General features: G+C 47.0%; 1 protein-coding gene across 1 annotated transcript; it reads right to left on the reverse strand.

Moving 5' to 3' along the window:
- Window positions 1-5,601: 5,601 nt before the first annotated feature.
- On the reverse strand, window positions 5,602-14,853 carry LOC140207633 (uncharacterized). The gene is made up of 2 exons (XM_072276187.1): window positions 14,811-14,853; window positions 5,602-7,337 (listed from the first exon to the last, which is right to left on the reverse strand). Exon 2 carries the CDS (start codon window positions 6,929-6,931, stop codon window positions 6,128-6,130), a length of 804 nt encoding a protein of 267 aa, XP_072132288.1. The 5' UTR covers window positions 6,932-7,337; window positions 14,811-14,853; the 3' UTR covers window positions 5,602-6,127.
- Between the last annotated feature and the right edge of the window lie 3,971 nt (window positions 14,854-18,824).

Genomic DNA, 18,824 nt, shown 5'->3' on the forward strand with positions numbered 1-18,824 from the left:
TTATGGTCCGGTCTGTGAAGTCCGCATTCCGGTTCACGGTCCGGTCCGTGGACTCGGGACTCCGGGTCTTCCAGCTGTCCCTTGTTTTGGTTGAATTATTTATAGGCACCTGATTCTCAACTTGAGGCTTGGAATATAAGTAGCCTTGGGGTTGAGTGTGGGCTGCTGATATGTCTTGTCAAGATCCCCTGGGAGCAACCTGCCGATGGAAGGCTGGAGTGGCCACTTGCCATCTTTAGGCCGCGATTGGGGAACCATCCCCTCATTGAGCCTTGCTGTCAGTAGTCGGAGCTATCTTTGCGGTATGGATTCGGCCGTTTCCTGAGCCAGCTGAGTGGCCGTCAGTCACTCCGAGTTAGACAGAGAGCCGGCTGTTTCCGTAACCAGCCGAGTTTGCCGGCCGTAACTGCTACTCGGAGCAACCCCAATGCAGAGATGGAACTGTCTGTCATTCTTTGGTGTTTGTCTCTTCTTGTCCTCGTCTCTGTGGGGTTAATCAGGCCATTCTGCCATTGCCCTGCAGGGGGATGTCATGTCTTGTCTTGTCCTCGCCTCCATGGGGTAAGTCAGGACGTTCTGCCGTTGCCCTGATGGGGGGACCTGTCTTGTTTGGTCTTTGCCTCTGTTGGGTGAGTCCAGCAGTTCTGCCGTTACCCGACGGATGGTCCCGTCCCACCTTGGTGTGGAGAGGTTGATTCCTGGTCTGTCTAAGTATAATCCCGGCTCTCTGTCTATGTACTGTCCTGTCTCATGTTGGTGTCGTGCTAAAGATGAGTCCTGGCTTTTCGAAGGATAACTCCCGGCTCTATGTTGATGTACATTTCCCAGTCTGTCTCCAAGCTCCAGCCTCCGAGATATCAGCTTCCGCATTCCAAGTCCCAAGACCCCAGCCTGTAGCCTCGAGACCCAAGACCCCAGCCTGCAGCCTCGAGATTCGAGACCCAAGACCCCAGCCTGCAGCCTCGAGACCCAAGACCCCAGCCTGCAGCCTCGAGACCCAAGACCCCGGCCTGCAGCCTCGAGACCCAAGACCCCGGCCTGCAGCCGCGGGACCCAAGATCCGGCCTGCAGCCGCGGGACCCAAGACCCTGGCCTGCAGCCACGAGAGCCCAGACCCCGGCCTGCAGCCGCGGGACCCAAGACCCCAGCCTGCAGCCGCGGGACCCAAGACCCCGGCCTGCAGCCACAAGAGCCCAGACCCCGGCCTGCAGCCTTGGGAGCCTAGACCCCAACCTGTCTCCAAGTTCAAGAGCCAAGACCCCAGCCACGTCCTGTCTGGTAGCCATATCATGTCCTTGCCTGGTTCCGAGGTCCGAGCCCGAGGCAAGTCCCAGGTTCTGGGTCCTTGTCCAGTCTCTGGCTCGGAGTCCAGGCCTTGCCTCCTAGTCCATAGTTTCTAGTTGTGGTCCCGCTCTCCCTAGCCCAGGTTCCTAGTTCATAGTTCCTTGTCCGGTTTCCCTGTTTCTTGTCCATGTCTAAGCCTAGGTCCTGCATCCTTGTTCTGTTCCTAGTACTTCAGTGTCTGTGTCTTGCATTTGGGTCCGCTACCATCTCAATGTGACAGCTGACAGTTGCGAGAGCTAGAGTCATAATTAAATGGTTGGTTTTGGACTTATTTTGTTGCAAGAGTGCATTTTTTTCTTGTGTGACCCACAACACAGGCTTTCAGAATCCCAGGCCTATATTATTACTACTACTACTAATAATAATAATAACAACAATACTATTAATGTTAATAGCAGCAACAACAACATCTGCTCATAGCTGTGTACATACATCTATTGATGCTTCTGGACACATCTTCAGTGATGTTCCTGGAATCATCGGGTGTTTCGGGTCTTTCAACATCATACAGCCTCCTCCAGGTGACCCAGCCGGGGCTGATCAGACCCCAGCTTGTGTCCAGATGGCTAGCTACTTATGACTCCATGGCTCCCCTCTTTTGAGCCACAGCCATCTTGAGGCCCTCTCTGCCGCATCAGTGGTACTGCGGATGGCTCTCCTCTTCCCCTCTCGCTCGATGCCCAAAATGCTGAAGGCTCTAACTAAAGAACGGGCTACGAATCCCCTACAACCAACCTCCACTGGGAGACACCTCGCTCTCCATCCAGCCTGCTGACAGTTGCTGACCAGTCCTGCGTACTTGGAGAGCTTCCTTTCAAAGGCCTCTTCCAAGCTATCTTCCCATGGGACTGTCAGCTCCAGCAGCACCACTTGCTTAGTAGACTCAGACACTAGGACAATGTCTGGTCGCAGGGTGGTGGCTGCAATATGGTTAGGGAACTTCAGTTGCCCTCCGAGGTCCACCAACAGCTGCCAATCCCTTGCAGAGGTCAGAATGCCTGCAGATGTTCTTTTGGCAGGTATTGGCTGCTCCCCAGCTCTGACAAAGGCAATGGTCTGCTTGGAGGGTCGGGACCGCTTCGCCCACTCAACTCCTGCGCTGACGGCTTCAGCGATGGTCTTCAGGACCTGATCATGCCTCCACCTGTACCGTCCCTCACCAAGTGCCCTCGCACAGCTGCTGAGGATGTGCGCCAGGGTTTCTCACTTGGAGCACAGTGGGCACGGAGATGACTCTGCCTTGCCCCATGTATGCAGGTTTGATGGGCTTGGAAGCACATCGTACACTGCCTGGATGAGAAATTGGATGCGGTGTGGTTCGGCTTTCCGAAGATCAGCCCAGGTCACTTTCCTCTCAACCGCATTCTCCCATCTTGTCCAAGCTCCCTGCTGCTTCATTCCCACCGCCTTGCAGGCTCTCATCTCCTCCACTACTGCTCTCACCTCCTCCTGAACTAGACGACGCCTTTCCTTCCCTCTGGTGTCCATTTGGGGAGTTGGAAAGGATCCTAGCCCAGCTTGGCCTCGTGTGACCACTCCCACCAGCCTCCTGTGACGCAGCTTCGCCTCTGCCTCCTGAACAGCTTCCTCTGCCCTCCACTTCCTGCCAGTACTTACTTGGATCCCTGCTCCAGACACCTTCGGGTCACCTGAGTCCCTATACTGTAGCACTTCTCTGGCTCTTATTATCTTGAATTCTTCCTCCAAGGATTTGAAGGGCAGTTGCAGTTTGTTGTGGTGTCCATAGAGTGCGATGCTGCTCAGGCTCTTTGGCAGCCCCAGCCATCTCCTGAGGTGGTTGCTAACCCTCCTCTCTAAGGTTTCGGCTGTCGAGATCGGAACTGCATAGACAAGGAGGGGCCACAGAATTCTGGGAAGAATGCCATGGTGATACACCCGGGCTTTAAACTTCCCAGGTAGGCCAGACTTGTCCACAGATTTCAGCCAGCCATCCAATTCGGTGCAGGTTGCCTGAATGGATGTTATGTCCCTTAAAGAGCTGTCAAAAACTTTGCCTAAGCTCTTGACTGGCTTTTCTGTGATGGTTGGGACGGCTGTGCCTGCGATGCTGAACCGGAACTTGTTCTCCACCTTCCCTTTCCTCAGCACCTTCGATCTTGATTTGGTGGGTTTCAAACGCATCCGGGCCCACTCCACCAGCTTTTTGAGCCCTTGCAGAATCCTCCGGCAGCCTGGGACTGATTCTGTGGTGACTGTCAGGTCATCCATGAATGCCCTGATAGGTGGTTGCTGTTGAGCGGAATTCATTCTGGGCCCTCTGCACTCTGGCTCAGCAGACTTAGTGAGCATGTTCATGGCTAGGGAGAACAGTGTCACTGAGATAGTGCACCCTGTGATGATGCCGATCTCCACCTTGTGCCAGGTTGATGTAATTGCTCCTGAAGAGACCCTCATCCTGAAGTTGCTGTAATAATCAGCGATAAGGTCTCTGATTCTGCTGGGGACGTGATATTTGGTCAGTGTGAGTTGCACCAGCTTGTGCGGAATGGAGCCATATGCATTCGCCAAGTTGAGCCACAACACTGACAGGTTGCCCTTGTTCTGTCTGGCCTCCCTGATGAGCTGTGTCACCACACCGATGTGCTCCAGACAGCCCAGCATCGCTGAAATGCCACTCTTCTGGACTGATGTATCAATATAGGTGCTCTTTGCTAGGTAGGTGCACAGCCAGTTAGAAACTGCACTGAAGATCTTCGCCTCGACACACAGCAGGGAGATGATGTGAAACTGATCTATCTGGGTGGCATTTTCCTCCTTCGGTATCCACACCCCTTCAGCCACTCTCCACTGTTCTGGGATCTTCGTCCTTCTCCAGAAGATTCTCAGGATCTTCCACAGACGCAGCAGGAGTTTGGGGCAGTTCTTGTACACTTTGTACGAGGTGTTGCTTGGTCCTGGAGCCGAGCTTGCCCTTGCTTTGCGGACGACCTCTCTGACTTCCTTTAGTTGCAGCTCTGACACGTCGAACTGCACATCCGGTTCAGGTGGGTCTATTAGGATGTCACACTCTCCCAACTCCTGCTCCCTTTCAGGATCATTATATATCTTCTTCAGACGTTGGTCTATGTCTTCCTGCGAACAAGCCAGTTTCCCACTGCGCTTCTCCCCCAGCAACTCCTTGGTGAACTTGAAGGGGTTGGCGATAAAGGCAGCATGTTTTCGAGCCCTTTCACGACACCGCCTCTGATGCCACTCTGCGCGGCGGAGGACCCTGATCTTCTTTCGTAGTGTGCACATCCGCTGGGCCAAGCCAATGTGCACAACTTACTGGCGCAATGAAAAAAAAACCCTGGACGTTATGGCCCTTGGCTTGGCATGTTTGACATAATTTGGCCCTCGTGGAAAACTAACTGGGGAATCCTGGCTTAGGTCACATGAACTTATCCCTCTCCGACGCGTGTTATTCTCCCAGCTGGTCTGCATAGATTTATTTGTTACTTCCTCCACGTGGATATTACAGTTTTCCATTTAGTCCCTGTATTACATTTCCAAATTGCCTCTTGTGCTTTTATACATTTAATTACATCCTAAGTTCCCTGTATTGGGCAAATTTCATTTCTCAATTTTTTAATTTCAGCATGGCGACAGGCATCTGAACCGTTCCTCAGCTTTGGGGTTATCCCGACATAACTGATACAAAAGGGTTCCAACACCCGGCTTATCCAATGTCTGTCCCAATCTTAAAGTGCCAACTCCTTAACTTATCTCTATGTACTAGCCCAGTGTCTTTGCTCTCCACACACACACTTCAGGGTCCTGACCTTTGCGTGGGGGACTTCCCGTCTTAACAACCGGTCTGAGTTGAGATGGACACTGTAATTAACCTTATTTTCGGGGACTCGAACCCCACTATTGGAGGACTCTCACCTCCTTTTCCAAAAACTTGCAGCTCTGAGGACTCTAACCTCCGAACTCCGGGGGACTCGAACCTCCCTGAGACAAATCTGCCGGCGTACTAGTGCGTAAGGTATCCCAGGGATTCCGTCACTACAGAGCTCCAGCGGACGAGGGGTCGACTGAATGATAGGTTAATGAGAGAGATCAAGTTAAATCTTACCTTGTGGGCCCATCCGTCTCACGTCACCATCACACAACTGATCACTTATTCATTCTGCCTAGGAGCTCCATTTAAGTTATAATCCCATCCTCGTCACCACGTCATGTCGGTTTGTTTTCTTGAGATTCTTACACAGTTGATACAAATGCAATACGCCAACTTCTGTGGATAGCCAGGATTCTTTATTTAAGCAAGTACAAGCTTTTTGGAGGATCGCTTAACAAACTTCGCAGTACTTGCAGAGCCCTGTCAAGCGATGATCTTCGAACAGGGGAACAGTCCTCCCTTTTTATAGGGTTTTACATCACAGTTGGTCACATATGCAAGATACAATTTTTAGCTACACCCGCAGTCACGTGCCTGGCAACACTAATAGTACGAGACAAAGATACTTCAGCACCTAAAGCAGAAGCAAAGGTCATCCACCCAAGTACAATGTGTGTGATTAGTATCAAAATTCTTGCATGTCATCAGCACAAATTAACCCTTTAAAATCTCAATAGTACTTGACAAAGACCACGTAATCACCTGAGAGCATCTAATTTCCAGCAAGTTATCAGAACAAATTATCCTTTAACATCTCATCTGTTGGGTGGAAGAGTGAGGGAGTCCTTTCCCACAGTCTGACAGGTGAACGGCTTATCTGCAGTGTGAACTTGCTGGTGTCTCTGTAGGTCAGATGACCGAGCGAATCCCTTCCAAGTCTCAACAGATGAACTGCTTCTCCCCAGTGTGAACTGACTGGTGTGCCAAGAGGGAGGATGACCGACTGAATCCCTTTCCACAGTCTGAGCAGGTGAACGGCTTCTCCCCAGTGTGAACTCGCTGGTGACTCTGTAGGTGGGATGATTGAGTGAATCCCTTCCCACAATCTGAGCAGGTGAACGGCCTCTCTCCAGTGTGAACTCGCTGATGTACCTTCAGTTTAGATGATGATGTGAATCCCTTCCCACAGTCTAGGCACGTGAATGGCCTCTCTCCAGTGTGAACTCGCTGGTGTCTCTGTAGGTTGGATGACCGAGTGAATCCCTTCCCACAGACTGAGCAAGTGAATGGCTTCTCTCCAGTATGAACTCGCTGGTGTCTCTGTAGGTTGGATGACCGAGTGAATGTCTCCGCACAGTTTGAGCAGGTGAATGGCCTCGCCCCAGTGTGAACTCGCTGGTGCACCATTAGGGTGGATAACTGAGTAAATCCCTTCCCACACACTGAGCAGGTGAACGGCCTCTCCCCAGTGTGAACTGACTGGTGTGCCAGTAGGGTGGATGACTGAGTGAATCCCTTCCCGCAGTCTAAGCAGGTGAATGGCCTCTCTCCAGTGTGAATTCGCTGGTGCAGCATTAGGGTGGATGACTGAGTGAATCCCTTCCCACACAATAAGCACGTGAATGGCCGCTCCCCGGTGTGAACTCGCTGATGTACCTTCAGTTTAGCTGACCGAGTGAATCGCTTCCCACACAATGAGCAGGTGAATGGCCGCTCCCCAGTGTGAACTTGCTGGTGAGCCATTATGTCAGATGACCGAGTGAATCCTTCCCCACAAATTCAGCAGATGACCAGCCTCTGCCCAGTGTGAACTGACTGGTGTGTCCACAGGTGGGAAGACCGACTGAATTCCTTCTCACACACAGAACAGATGAACAGCCTTGCCCAGTGTGAACTTGCTGATGTACCTTCAGTTCAAATGATCGAGTCAATCCAACCCACTGTCTGAGCAGATGAATGGGATCTCTCCTGTGTAAAATGACGGGCGTGCCAGTCGGTCAGATGATTGAGTGAATCCCTCCCTACGGTCTGAGCAGGAAGGATGATCGAGTGAATCCCTTGCTCCACTTCTTAAATATCTGGACAGAGACAGCAAAACTGGCGTGTTGTGTTTGAGATTCCTGTAGACAAATTCCTTGTTATTTTTAACCTGTAAAAAGATTCACAAAATCCATCAATGGGTGTAGGACAACATTTCAGAAGAGATCATTTGATTTGCCAAGGTGTGATCTGACATCACACTGTTACAGTGAAGTTCAACCCAAGTTGGAGAGAGAAATCATCTTCTCACTGGGCACTGTGCTGGTATCTGGGATGACCAACAAACTTTCTGATGCTTTTTCTGTCTCTATAAGAATGGGGCATTTCTGCTGTCTCCAATCTGTGACCTGGCTCAGTTTGACTCTCTCCATTGGTATTATTCCCTGTTCCCACTGAGCTGCATGGGCGCCTGGGCCCACAGTAACTGAAACACTCTCACACAAATAGCCTTTCTTGACGTGCAGCTGGGATTTTCTTTTATGTACTGTTAATTTAAAGTGCCACATTTTTAACGCCATGTAAATATCTCCTACTGAGATGTATGGTTGGTCTGCACAGCTGCTAAATGGAATTACAGTGAATATCAGCACAAACATGAGGAATTCTCCTGACGAAGGGTCTCGGCCCGAAACGTCGACTGTACCTCTTCCTAGAGATGCTGCCTGGCCTGCTGTGTTCGCCAGCAACTTTGAGAGTGAATATCAGTATTATTTAAGATTCTTCTCACAGTCATAGAAAAGAACAACACAGAAACATGTCTGGCCCATCGAGCTGGTGCCGAGCTATTCAAACTTTCTACTCCCATACCCCTACCATCCAGGTACCGATACGAAGCTCTTAAATGTTGAAATTGAGCTTGCAGGCACCACTTGTGCTGGCTGCTCATTCCACACCCGGATGACCGTCTGTGTGAAGAAGTTTCCCCTCATGTTCCTCCTAACGTTACACCTTTCACCCTTAACCCATGTAGTCTCACCCAATATCAGTGGTAAAAGCCAGCTTTAATTTACCCTGTCTATACCCCTCATAACTGTGGTATACCTCCATCAAATCTCTCCTTAATCTTCTACATTCCAAGGAATAAAGCCATGACCTGTTCAATGTTTCCTTATAACCCAAGTCCTCCAGACCTGGCAACATCCTTGTGATTTTTTTCTGAATTTTTTCAACCTCTTTTGCATCTTTCCTGCAGGTTGGTGACCAAAACTGCAACAATACTCCAAATTAGGCCTCACCAATGTCTTGTACAACGTGAACAAAACATCCATCTCCTGTACTCAGTACTTTGGTTTATGAAGGCCAACATGCCAATATCTTTCTTTCCGTCCCTACCTAACTGTGACACCACTTTCAGTGAATTATCGACCTGTATTCCCAGATCCCTTCCTTCTGCAGCTCTCCTCAGTGCCCTACCAGTCACTGTGTAAGATCAAGGTCCTACCAAAATGCAACACCTCGCAATTGTCTGTATTAAATTCCGTTCTCCATTTCTCAAACCATTTTTCCAGCTGGTCCAGATCGCACTGCAAGCCATGATAGTCTTCCTCACTGTCCACAACACCACCAATCTTGGTGTCAGCCACAAATTTGCTGATCCAGTTAACCACACTATCATCCAGATTACTGATATAGATGACAAACAACAACAGATCCAGCACTGATCCCTGCGGCACACCACGAGTCACAGGTCTCCAGTCAGAGAGGCAACCATCTGCTACCACACTCTGGCATTTCTCAAGGACAGTGTCTCATCCAATTTACTGTCTCATCTTGAATGCTGAGTGACTGAACCTTCTTGACCAACCTCCCATATGAGACTTTGTCAAATGCTTTGCTAAAGTCCATGTAGACAACATCCACTGCCTTGCCTTCATCCACTTTCCTGATAACTTCCTCGAGAAACTCCATAAGACTGGGTAGACGTGACCTACCGTGCACAAAGCCATGCTGCCTATCCTTAATCAGTCCACATCTATCCAAATACTTACATATCTGGTTCCTGCACATATGTTCCAATAACTTTCCCACTACTGATATCAGGCTCACCAGTGTGTAACTTCCTAGTTTATTTTTAGAGCATTTCTTGAACAGCGGAACAAAATTGGTTGCCCTCCAATCCACCAGTACCTCTCCTGTCACTAAGGATGATTTAAATATCCTTGAATGGGCCCCGACAATTTCTGCACTTGTCTTCCAGTAGGTCCCAGGGAACAAATTCACAGGCCCTGAGAATCCATGCTAATTTGCCTTCAGACAGCAAACATCTCCACCTCTGTAATCTGTACAGGGTCCACAAAGGGTCCTGCTTTGCCTCACTTCTAATGACTGTGTCCCTTTCTGGAGTAAATACAGTAAAATCTCCCCCATATATTTTGTGTCCTCGTATGGATTACCATTCTGATCTTCCAGAGGATCAATTTTTCCCCTGCAATCTTTTTGCTGTTAACATATCTGCAGAGTCCCTGAGGATTCTCCTTCACCTTGTCTGCTGGGGCAACCTCATGCCTTCTTTTACTTCTTTCATAAGTGTTCACTTGAATTTCCTGTACTTCTTAAGTACCCCATTTGTTCCTATCTGCCTGTACCTGGTATGCACCTCCTTTTTATTGATCTAGTGGAGGGGTTGTGGAGACAGATGCTGTTCAGCCCTCAGACAAAGTCAGGAATGAAAAAGTTGAGCATGGTGCAGTGAATATGCTGAGCCCTGTATATTTCAATACAAGCAGCAGCGTAGGAAAGGCGGATGTGTTCAGGGCATAGAACAAATCCTAGAATTATGACACTCGGATCTGGCAGCTGTGGACTGGGACAGGTTGCTTTATGGCAAAGGTGTGCTTGGTAAATTGAGGCCTTTAAAGCAAAATTTTGAGAGTACAAAGCGGGTATGTGTTTGTCAGAATAAAAGGTAAAGATAGAAACTGCAGGGAACCTTGGATTTCAAGAGATATTGAGACCCTGGTGAAGCACAAAATGGAGTTGCAGAACAGGGATAGGCAGGTAGCTTCTTATGGAGTGTAAGATATGCAAGAGAACACATGAGAAATAAATCAAGATGGCTAAAAGAAGGCATGAGGTTGCCCTCGCAGAGGAGATGAAGCATTATCCTAATGGACAGATTAAGAGCAAGAGGACTGCAAGGGGCAAAGTTGGTCCTCTGGAAGACCAGAATTGCAATTCATGTGTGGAAACAAAGCAGATCGGGAAGATCTTAATTTTTTTTTCATCTCTATTTACTCAAGAGATGGACAGAGTCCATGGAAGTGTTAGAAAGCGGCATTAAAATCATGGACCCTGTGCAGATTAAAGAAGAGGAGATGTTTGCTATCCTGAGGCAGATTAGGGTAGATAGATCTCCAGGACATGACAGGGTGCTCCCTCAGATGCTACGGGAGGTAAGTGCAGAAGTTGTTGGGTCCCTAGCGGAGATAAATAAGTCATTGTTAGCGACAGGGGGAGGTACCAGAGGATTGAAAAGAACAGTCGATGTTGTTCCGCTGTTTAACGTAGAACATAGAAACCTACAGCACATTACAGGCCCTTCGGCCCACAGTGTTGTGCCGATCATGATACCTCCTCCAGAAACTGCTGAGAATTTCCCCTAGCACATAGCCCTTTAATTTTCTAAGCTCCACGTACCTATCTAAGAGGCTCTTAAGAGACCCTATTATATCCGCTTCCACCACCACTGCTGGCAGTGCGATCCACACACAAGCTACTCTGTCAAAAACTTACCCCTGACTTCCCCTTGGTACCTATTTTCAAGCACCTGTGTCCCCTCGTGTTAGTCATTTGAGCCCTGGGAAAAAACCTCTGGCTATCCACATGATCAATGCCCCTCATCTTATACACCTAAAATAGGCTCTAAACATAAACAAGGAAATCATACATTGCTTTGAAGATTTGTTGGAAGTATACACAATTATGAGGGTATAGATAGGGTAAATGCAAGCAGCTTTTTCCAATGAGGTTGGGTGGGACTATAAGCAAAGGTCATGGGTAAGTGCCTCCCACATTTAACGAAAATTTAATGGGAACCTGTGGAAAACCTCTTCACTGAAATGGTTGTGAGAGTGTGGAATGAGATGCCAGCACAAGTGGTTCATGCCAGCTCGATTTCACCATTTAAGAGAAGTTTGGATAGGTACCTGGATGGTAGGGGTATGGAGGGCTTTGGTCCTGGTGCAGGTTTTTGCATTTGTCAGCTTAAAAGGTTTTTCAGCATTTACTAGATGGGCCTAATGACATGTTTCTGTACTGAACTTCTTCCTGTTTCTATTGTAGAAAAGCTGGCCAAACTTCATTGGTAGGGAAAACTGTTGGGAATGACAAAGGAGCAGCAATGGCTGGAGTTTCTGGGAGCAATTCGGGAGCTGAGTGATCGATACATCCCAAAGTGGAAGCATTGGAAAGGCAGGAGGACACAACTGTGGCTGAAATGAGAAACCATAGCCAACATAAAAGCCAAAGAGAAGGCAAATCATAGCATAAAAACTATTGGAAAGCTTTCAGAAACCAACAGAAGACAACAAAAAAAAGAAAACGGATGAGCTCAGGCGTGGAATTATGATATTGTAGTCATTAATGAGTCTTGGTTGCACCCAGCAGCGTGAGGCACTTAGAGGAACAAGATATCCGGGGCCTCAATATCTCTGGAAAAGCAAGGTTCCCTGCACCAGTTACTTTTCAACTTCTATTTTGACAGGCACATACAAACTCTACACCCTCAAGAATTAACTTCTGAAGGCCTCCCACTTACCAAGTACTCCTTTGCAAGAAAACAGCCTGTCCCAATCCACTGTTGTTAGATCCTTCCTGATACCATCAACATTGACCTTTCTCCAATTTAGAATCTCAACCCATGGTCCGGATCTTTCCTTTTCCATATCTACTTGGAATCTCATGGCTTTGTGATCACTAGATGCAAAGTGTTCCCATACACTAATTTCCGTCACTAGCCCTGGATCATTTCCTAACAGCTTATTGCACACGACCATGTCAGGAATTCTATTAACTGAGGGCACATTTGACAAACTCTACCCCATCTAGTCCTTTCACAGTATGGGAGTCTCCCAGTCAATATATGGAAAGTTAACAAACTTTGTTTCTTGGCATAGTCTGTGATCTCTCTGTAAATGTGTTCCTCTCAATCTCTCAGACTGTTGGGTGCAACTAACTCCCAGTAATGGTAACAATATCACCATTCAATGCACTGAGCTCATCTGGCTTTCCTACGATGCTTCTTGCATTTGATAAACACAGCTCAGCATATTTGTCGCACCATGCGCAACCTTCTCATTGCTGACTTTGTCTGAAGTCTGAACAACATCTGACTGGTGTCAAGCAAACAACCTCTCCCTCATTGTCACAAAAACAAAGGAGCTGATTGTGGACGACAGGAGGACTGGAGACAGGGTAACTCTTCCTGACATCAATGGATCTGGGGTTGAGAGGGTGAACAGCTTTAAATTCCTCGGCATAAACATCACCGAGGATCTCACATGGCTGTGTTTTGAAAAGAGCACAGCAACACCTCTTTCATATCAGATGGTTGAAGAAGTCTGGGATTGGGCCCCAAATCCTAAGAACCTTCTAAAGGGATACAGTTGAGAGCATCCTGACTGGCTGCATCACTGCCTGGTATGGGAACTGTACTTCCCACAATCGCAGGACTCTGCAGAGAGTGGTGCGGACAGCCCAGCGCATCTGTAGATGTGAATTTTCCACTATTCAGGACATTTACAATGACAGGTGTGTAAAAAAGGCCTGAAGGATCACTGAAGACCCGAGTCACCCCAGCCACAAACTGTTCCAGCTTCTACCATCTGGGAAACGGTACCACAGCATGAAAGCCAGGATCAACAGGCTCTGGGACAGCTCCTTCCACCAGGTCATCAGACTGAGTTATTCATGCTGATAAAATTGTATTTCTATATTATACTGACTGTCCTGTTTTAAATACTATTTACTATAAATTACTATAAATTGCACATTTAGATGGAGACAGAACATAAAGATTTCTACTCCACATGTATATGAAGGATGTAAGTAATAAAGTCAATTCAATTCAATGACTCCACTATCTGTTCTGGTATTCAGGCTCCCATCCGCCCTGCAACTTCAGTTTAACATCCACTAGCACTAGCAAGCATGACCACTAGGATATTAGTCCCCTTCTAGTTCTGTTCCCCTAACTAACGAATCCCCTATCAGCCCTTTGACTTTCCTGTGCCAGCTAATTCCCTGCCAACAGTTTCTAACGTGGTCTACCTGTTGTTGTGGGAGTTGGCCACAAGAGTACTCAGTGATGGCTATTTAACCTCATTCCCCTTCCTGACCATCACCCAGTTTCCTGTGTCCTGCATCTTGGGTGTAACTCACCTCTCTTCATGTCATATCTATCACCCCCTCCGACTCCCGAATGATCCGGAATTCATCCATTTCCAGCTCCAACTCCCTAACGTGCAGGGTTACAGGGAGTCAGGTATGTGAGGGTATCAGGGACACTGGAGGTCTCCCCTCCTTCCCACCAATGTCCCCTCTAATTTGTAATGACCAGTGTGTGCAAAAATCTTGTGCTGTACAATTCTTGCCCAGTGACAACAACATGTATAAACTGTATTTTATATAGAGAGCTATTCATTTCAACAGCAAGCAAATCACTGGCAATAAGAACTTTGATCTCCTCTGGGTTCGATCACGTTCATCTGCACTCTCACACAACCTATGTAGCAGGCCTATAGCAGGTAATGAAGGATTTTCTAACCAGAGCTTTTGCACACCGCCTATATGTGATTTTCTTGCTAAATGATGCTTGAAAAAGTCAGATTTCCAAATATCACCCAATTCCTCCCACTTGTAAATTCTCCAGCAACTTTTGCATTGTCACGATACACACAGGTAACACCAGTTTCTGTATTGTACATAAATATTTCCCATGAACCCTCCCCCAGGTGACTGACGGTGGTGAACTCATTGATGGCAATGCCAATGAATAAGAAGGGAAGGGCAGTCGTCTGTCTCATTGGAGTCTGGCAGATTTGTGATGTGAAAGCTACTTGTTGTCAAGGGCAAAGGTGTTTGATACCATTATGTACCCAGAGAGAATGGGTCAAAACGTCCTCGCGGGTAGAAAGGTCCAGAACAAGAGGAGGTAGAACAAGCAACACACACAAAGCTGGAGGAACTCAGCAGGCCAGGCAGCATTTATGAAAAATAGTACTAATGATGAGTTCCTCCAGCATTTTCTGCGTTTTGCTTGGATTTCTGCAGATTTTCTCTTGTTTGTCATTGGAATTAGAACAAAAGTGATTTTCTCAACTGCTGATGTAAAAGATTTTGTTCCCTCTCTCCGAGTTCCTAATCCTTGCATTTAGATAGCTGGAGCTCAGCTCTGTCTGAGAGATCCATCAGTTCCCATTCCCTCATCAGCCGGAAGCTCCCCGGGGCCCGTGTACGGATGGTGGGGCTGAGAGAGAGGGAAGAGAGCAGGACTGTCCCGGGATTGTGGGCCACGGCGGCCGCAGGTCACAACAATGGTCCCTCAGTCGGTGTTGAAAATAATCGCCCCGAGATACTCGCTTACCTGCATCCGATCCTGCGTCCGATCCTGCAGCCATGATCATGAGGGCTATTGTGTACTGCGCGCATGCGTGATATTGCAAATCTAATCAACCTTTACGCCTGCGCATTTGAGCGGTGCTTCGGCGCCGGCGACGTAAACAAGGTGCCATTAATAGTTTCGGCAACCACCGGTTCCATGTCCATACCTCAGTTTTTTTTGTGTATATAGAAACCTCAGCAGCTGTTTTAGCGCAGAAAGCGGCTCCCATAAACAATACACACAATATCAAACTGTATGTACAATCCTCTTACAAAGGCAGATATAATACACAGCTGCAGTTGCTGGACATACAGAGACGCACACACACAAAACGCAGGAGGAGCTCTGCAGTTCAGACAGTAACTAAGCAGAGTATACAGTCTAGGCATGCTGAAGGGGCTCGGCCTAAACGTTGTCTACATATTCCTCTCCACATTTGCTGCCTGATCTGCTGATTTCCTCCAGTGTTTTGCATTTTTTTCAATCAGTTTCCAAATGTTTCTGACCTTTCATCTGTAGGAACATCCTGCGGGCCTGATCCCTCTTCCTCCTCCTCCTCGTAAACTCTTGACCCCATATCTCTCTGGAGCCCCAAAGCCCTGACTTGGGCTGGTAATTCTTTGGTTTCTGACTCTGCTCCATCGAAGATTCACTCACTAGTCTGCTGTTAGACTTTAGAGGCGCATTGCAACAACCCAGCTGTCTGAAGCACAGTCCTTTGAAATGAGTGAAAATGACACAAAACGTTCAAAAGAGCAGGAAAGAAGGAATTTGACCACCTTAGTCCGGAGCCCTGGGGAATGTCAAATCCACAGTGAGCTCATCGTCATATTCAAGCAAGAGCAAGTCATGCAGGAAATCCATACAGGTGATGATGAGAGAAATTGGTCGTGGAATAGCCAGAGGCTTTTTTACCCATGACTGAAATGGCTAACACAAGGGGGCATAGCGTTAAGGTGTTTGGAAGTAGTTGCAAGAGAGTTGTCAAAGGTAATGCTTTTACATAAACAGTGGTGGGTGGATGCAATGCACGGCCAGTGACGGTGGTGGAGGCGGATACGACTGAGTCTTTTAAGAGTTTAGATAGGTACATGGAGCTTAGAAAAATAGAGGGCTACCTGTGGGTAATTCTAGGCGGTTTCCAGAGCAGGTTACATGGTGTGGCACAACATTGTGGGCTGAACAGCCTGTAATGTGCTGCAGATTTCTATGATTCTATAAAATTCAAGGGAAATCTCTTCTCCCACAGAGTGGTGACTAGTTCCAACTCGTCATCACAAAGAGAGAGAGAGAGAGGAACGTCAGAGATGGATTTTAAAATATGGAACAGAAACATGGGCAGGGACCAGATGGACTGAGTGGCCTCTCTAGTGTACATTGTGAGTTTGGTAGAGAGAGTAAGTACTTGTTACCCGGGATTTGACACAGAACTGATTTATCTTTCACAGATCCACGATGTTAATCACTGGTCTAGTTTAAAGCTTATAACAGCAGAACAGACTCCTCCAATGCTCAGTGACCAGGGTTCAGTCCTGGGTGCGATGAACAGCCGCAAGAACTGCAGAATCTGGCAGCAACAGTCCCTCATGAACCTGATCGAGCTAGATAGGTTTTTACAGAGTAAGGGAATCAAGGGTTATGGGGGAAAGGCAAGTAGATGGAGCAACTTGCTGGATGATCTTGCATCCAGCATCATTTTTCAGTGGTCTGATATCCACGTCCACCTCTCTTTTACACTACATGTACCTGAAGGAAAATTTGGTATCCTCTTTAATATTACTGGCTAGCTCACCTATGTGTTCCATCTTTTCCTTCTTAATTATTTTAGTTGCATCCTGTTGGTTTTTAAAAGCTTCCCAATCTTGGAGGAGGAGAAGATGGCAGCAATCCAGTGAATGATATCTGTAATCTGTCAAGTAGGGTGCTGTGCACAATTCTGATTTGATGGAGACAGACGTGAGAGAACGGAGGAACATCTGGAGAAACTTCTGAGATGCCTTTTTTGCCGCCGCTGTTACTGTGTGGTGCTGAATCTCCGGAGGGGAAGGCCCGGAGTCCTCGGCTTTGCTTGCTGCTCGGCGGCCGGGATGGGGTCGAGGCGCTTGGCAGAGATGGTGCTCGATGCTCGGTGTCAAAGGGCTCGTTGGAGGCTCGAATTTTTCGGACGGACTCAGAGTTGGCTGGGGTCGGGTGCTTCCAATGCATCAACAGTTGTCGGTGCCTGGAGGTTTATGACAGAGAGAGTTCCTCACTTCTGCCGCCTGCTATCAGGACTATTGGGAGTCGATGGGAACTTTGCATCTGTTTTTTTTTTACCATTCCCATGGTCTGCTCTTTATCAAATTATGGTATTGCTTTGCACTGCTGTAACTATATGTTATAATTATGTGGTCTTGTCAGTGTTAGTCTTTGGTTTGTCCTGTTTTTTTTGTGGTATCACTCCGGAGGAACATTGTATCATTTCTTAATGCATGGATGCAGTTCTAAATGACAATAAATGAGGACTGAGCGTCCTCATAATCTAATCTAATCCTCTAACTTCCTAGTAATTTTTGCTCTATGCCCTCTCTTTGGACTTAATGTTGCCTTTGATTTCTTTTATCAGCCACGGTTTTGTCACCTTACCTTTAGAATACTACTTCCTCTTTGTGATGAGTATATCCTGTGCCTTTCCAATTCCTTCCAAAAATTCCAGCCATCGCTGCTGTTTTCATCCCTGCCCATGTTCTTTTCAAATAAAATTTTGACCAATTCTTCTCTCTTGCTCTGAAATTCTCTTTATTCCACATCCAACTTCAGCCTTTCCTTCTCTAATGTCAGGGTGAATTGGATTATATTACGATCACTTGCCCCGAAGGGATCTTTGATCTTAAGTGACCTAATTAATTCTGGTTCATTACAACACCCAATCCAGAATAGCTGATCCCCAAGTTGTCTCAACCATGAACTGCTCTAAAAAAGCATCTTGTAGACATTCTAGGAATTCCTCCTCTTGAGACCAACACCGTCCTAATTTTCCTAATCGCCTGCATAACAATCCCCCATGACTATTGTAACATTGCCCTTTTGGCACGCACTTTCTATCTCCCATTGTAATTTGTGGACTGCACACTTACTACTGTTTGGGGGTCTCTATACAATTCCCATCAGGGATTTTTTTTTATTTTTACATTTGCTCTTCCTTAATTGTACACACAGAGATTCTACACCTTCCAGCCCTTTGCCACCCCTTTCTAATGATTTTATTTAATATTTTACCAACAGAGCCACGCAACCCAACTACCGGCTTGTTATTTCAAGAAACATACAAGTATCTGTGAAACAAGAGGATCTGCAGATGTTAGAAATCTAGAGAACTACACACAAAGTGCTGGAGGAGCTCAGCATGTCAGGCAGCATCTATGCATGGGAATCAACATTTCGGGCCAAGACCCTTCTTTGGGACTCCTGATACCCACGTATCTGGAAAATCAACAAGCAAATACAATAGAAAGTAGTGCAAAATCGAGAAAACCTTTGACAAAATTCAGTTCAAGGCTGAAAAAAAAACCTGCCAAACAGAGCTAAATAGTTAACAAATACAACAAAGGCAATAAACAGTTTCACCAATGCCGACATTGACTTTTTTAATGAAAATATCTTGGTCCCATTTCAATCAGTAAAATTTACAAAGATAAATAAGAACTGAAATGACAACTTTAGAAAAGACTATTTAAACTCAACCCACTTAGATTAACAATACCTCAGACAGAAGGAGGAAGAGAAAAAACACACATGAAAACAAAAATCACACAACAGTCAGATAAAACTTCTAGGTATATATTTCCATCAAAAATGAACAGGACTCAACGCTCCATGTGTGTATATGCAATCGTGATAAGAAATTCAGACCAGAAAATTTTAATGAGAGACCAACTCAGAGAAATGAATCACACTATGGAAGAAAACATTAACCAGTGGAATGAGTATGACCCTCCATGGGAGACATCCCAACGA

The sequence above is a fragment of the Mobula birostris genome, chromosome 13, assembly GCF_030028105.1.
Source record: "Mobula birostris isolate sMobBir1 chromosome 13, sMobBir1.hap1, whole genome shotgun sequence".
NCBI classification, from domain to species: Eukaryota; Metazoa; Chordata; class Chondrichthyes; order Myliobatiformes; family Myliobatidae; genus Mobula; species Mobula birostris.

Coding starts and splice junctions, on each gene's coding strand:
- LOC140207633 (XM_072276187.1), bottom strand. CDS start 6,931: ATGGCTCACCAGCAAGTTCACACTGGGGAGCGGCCATTCACCTGCTCA.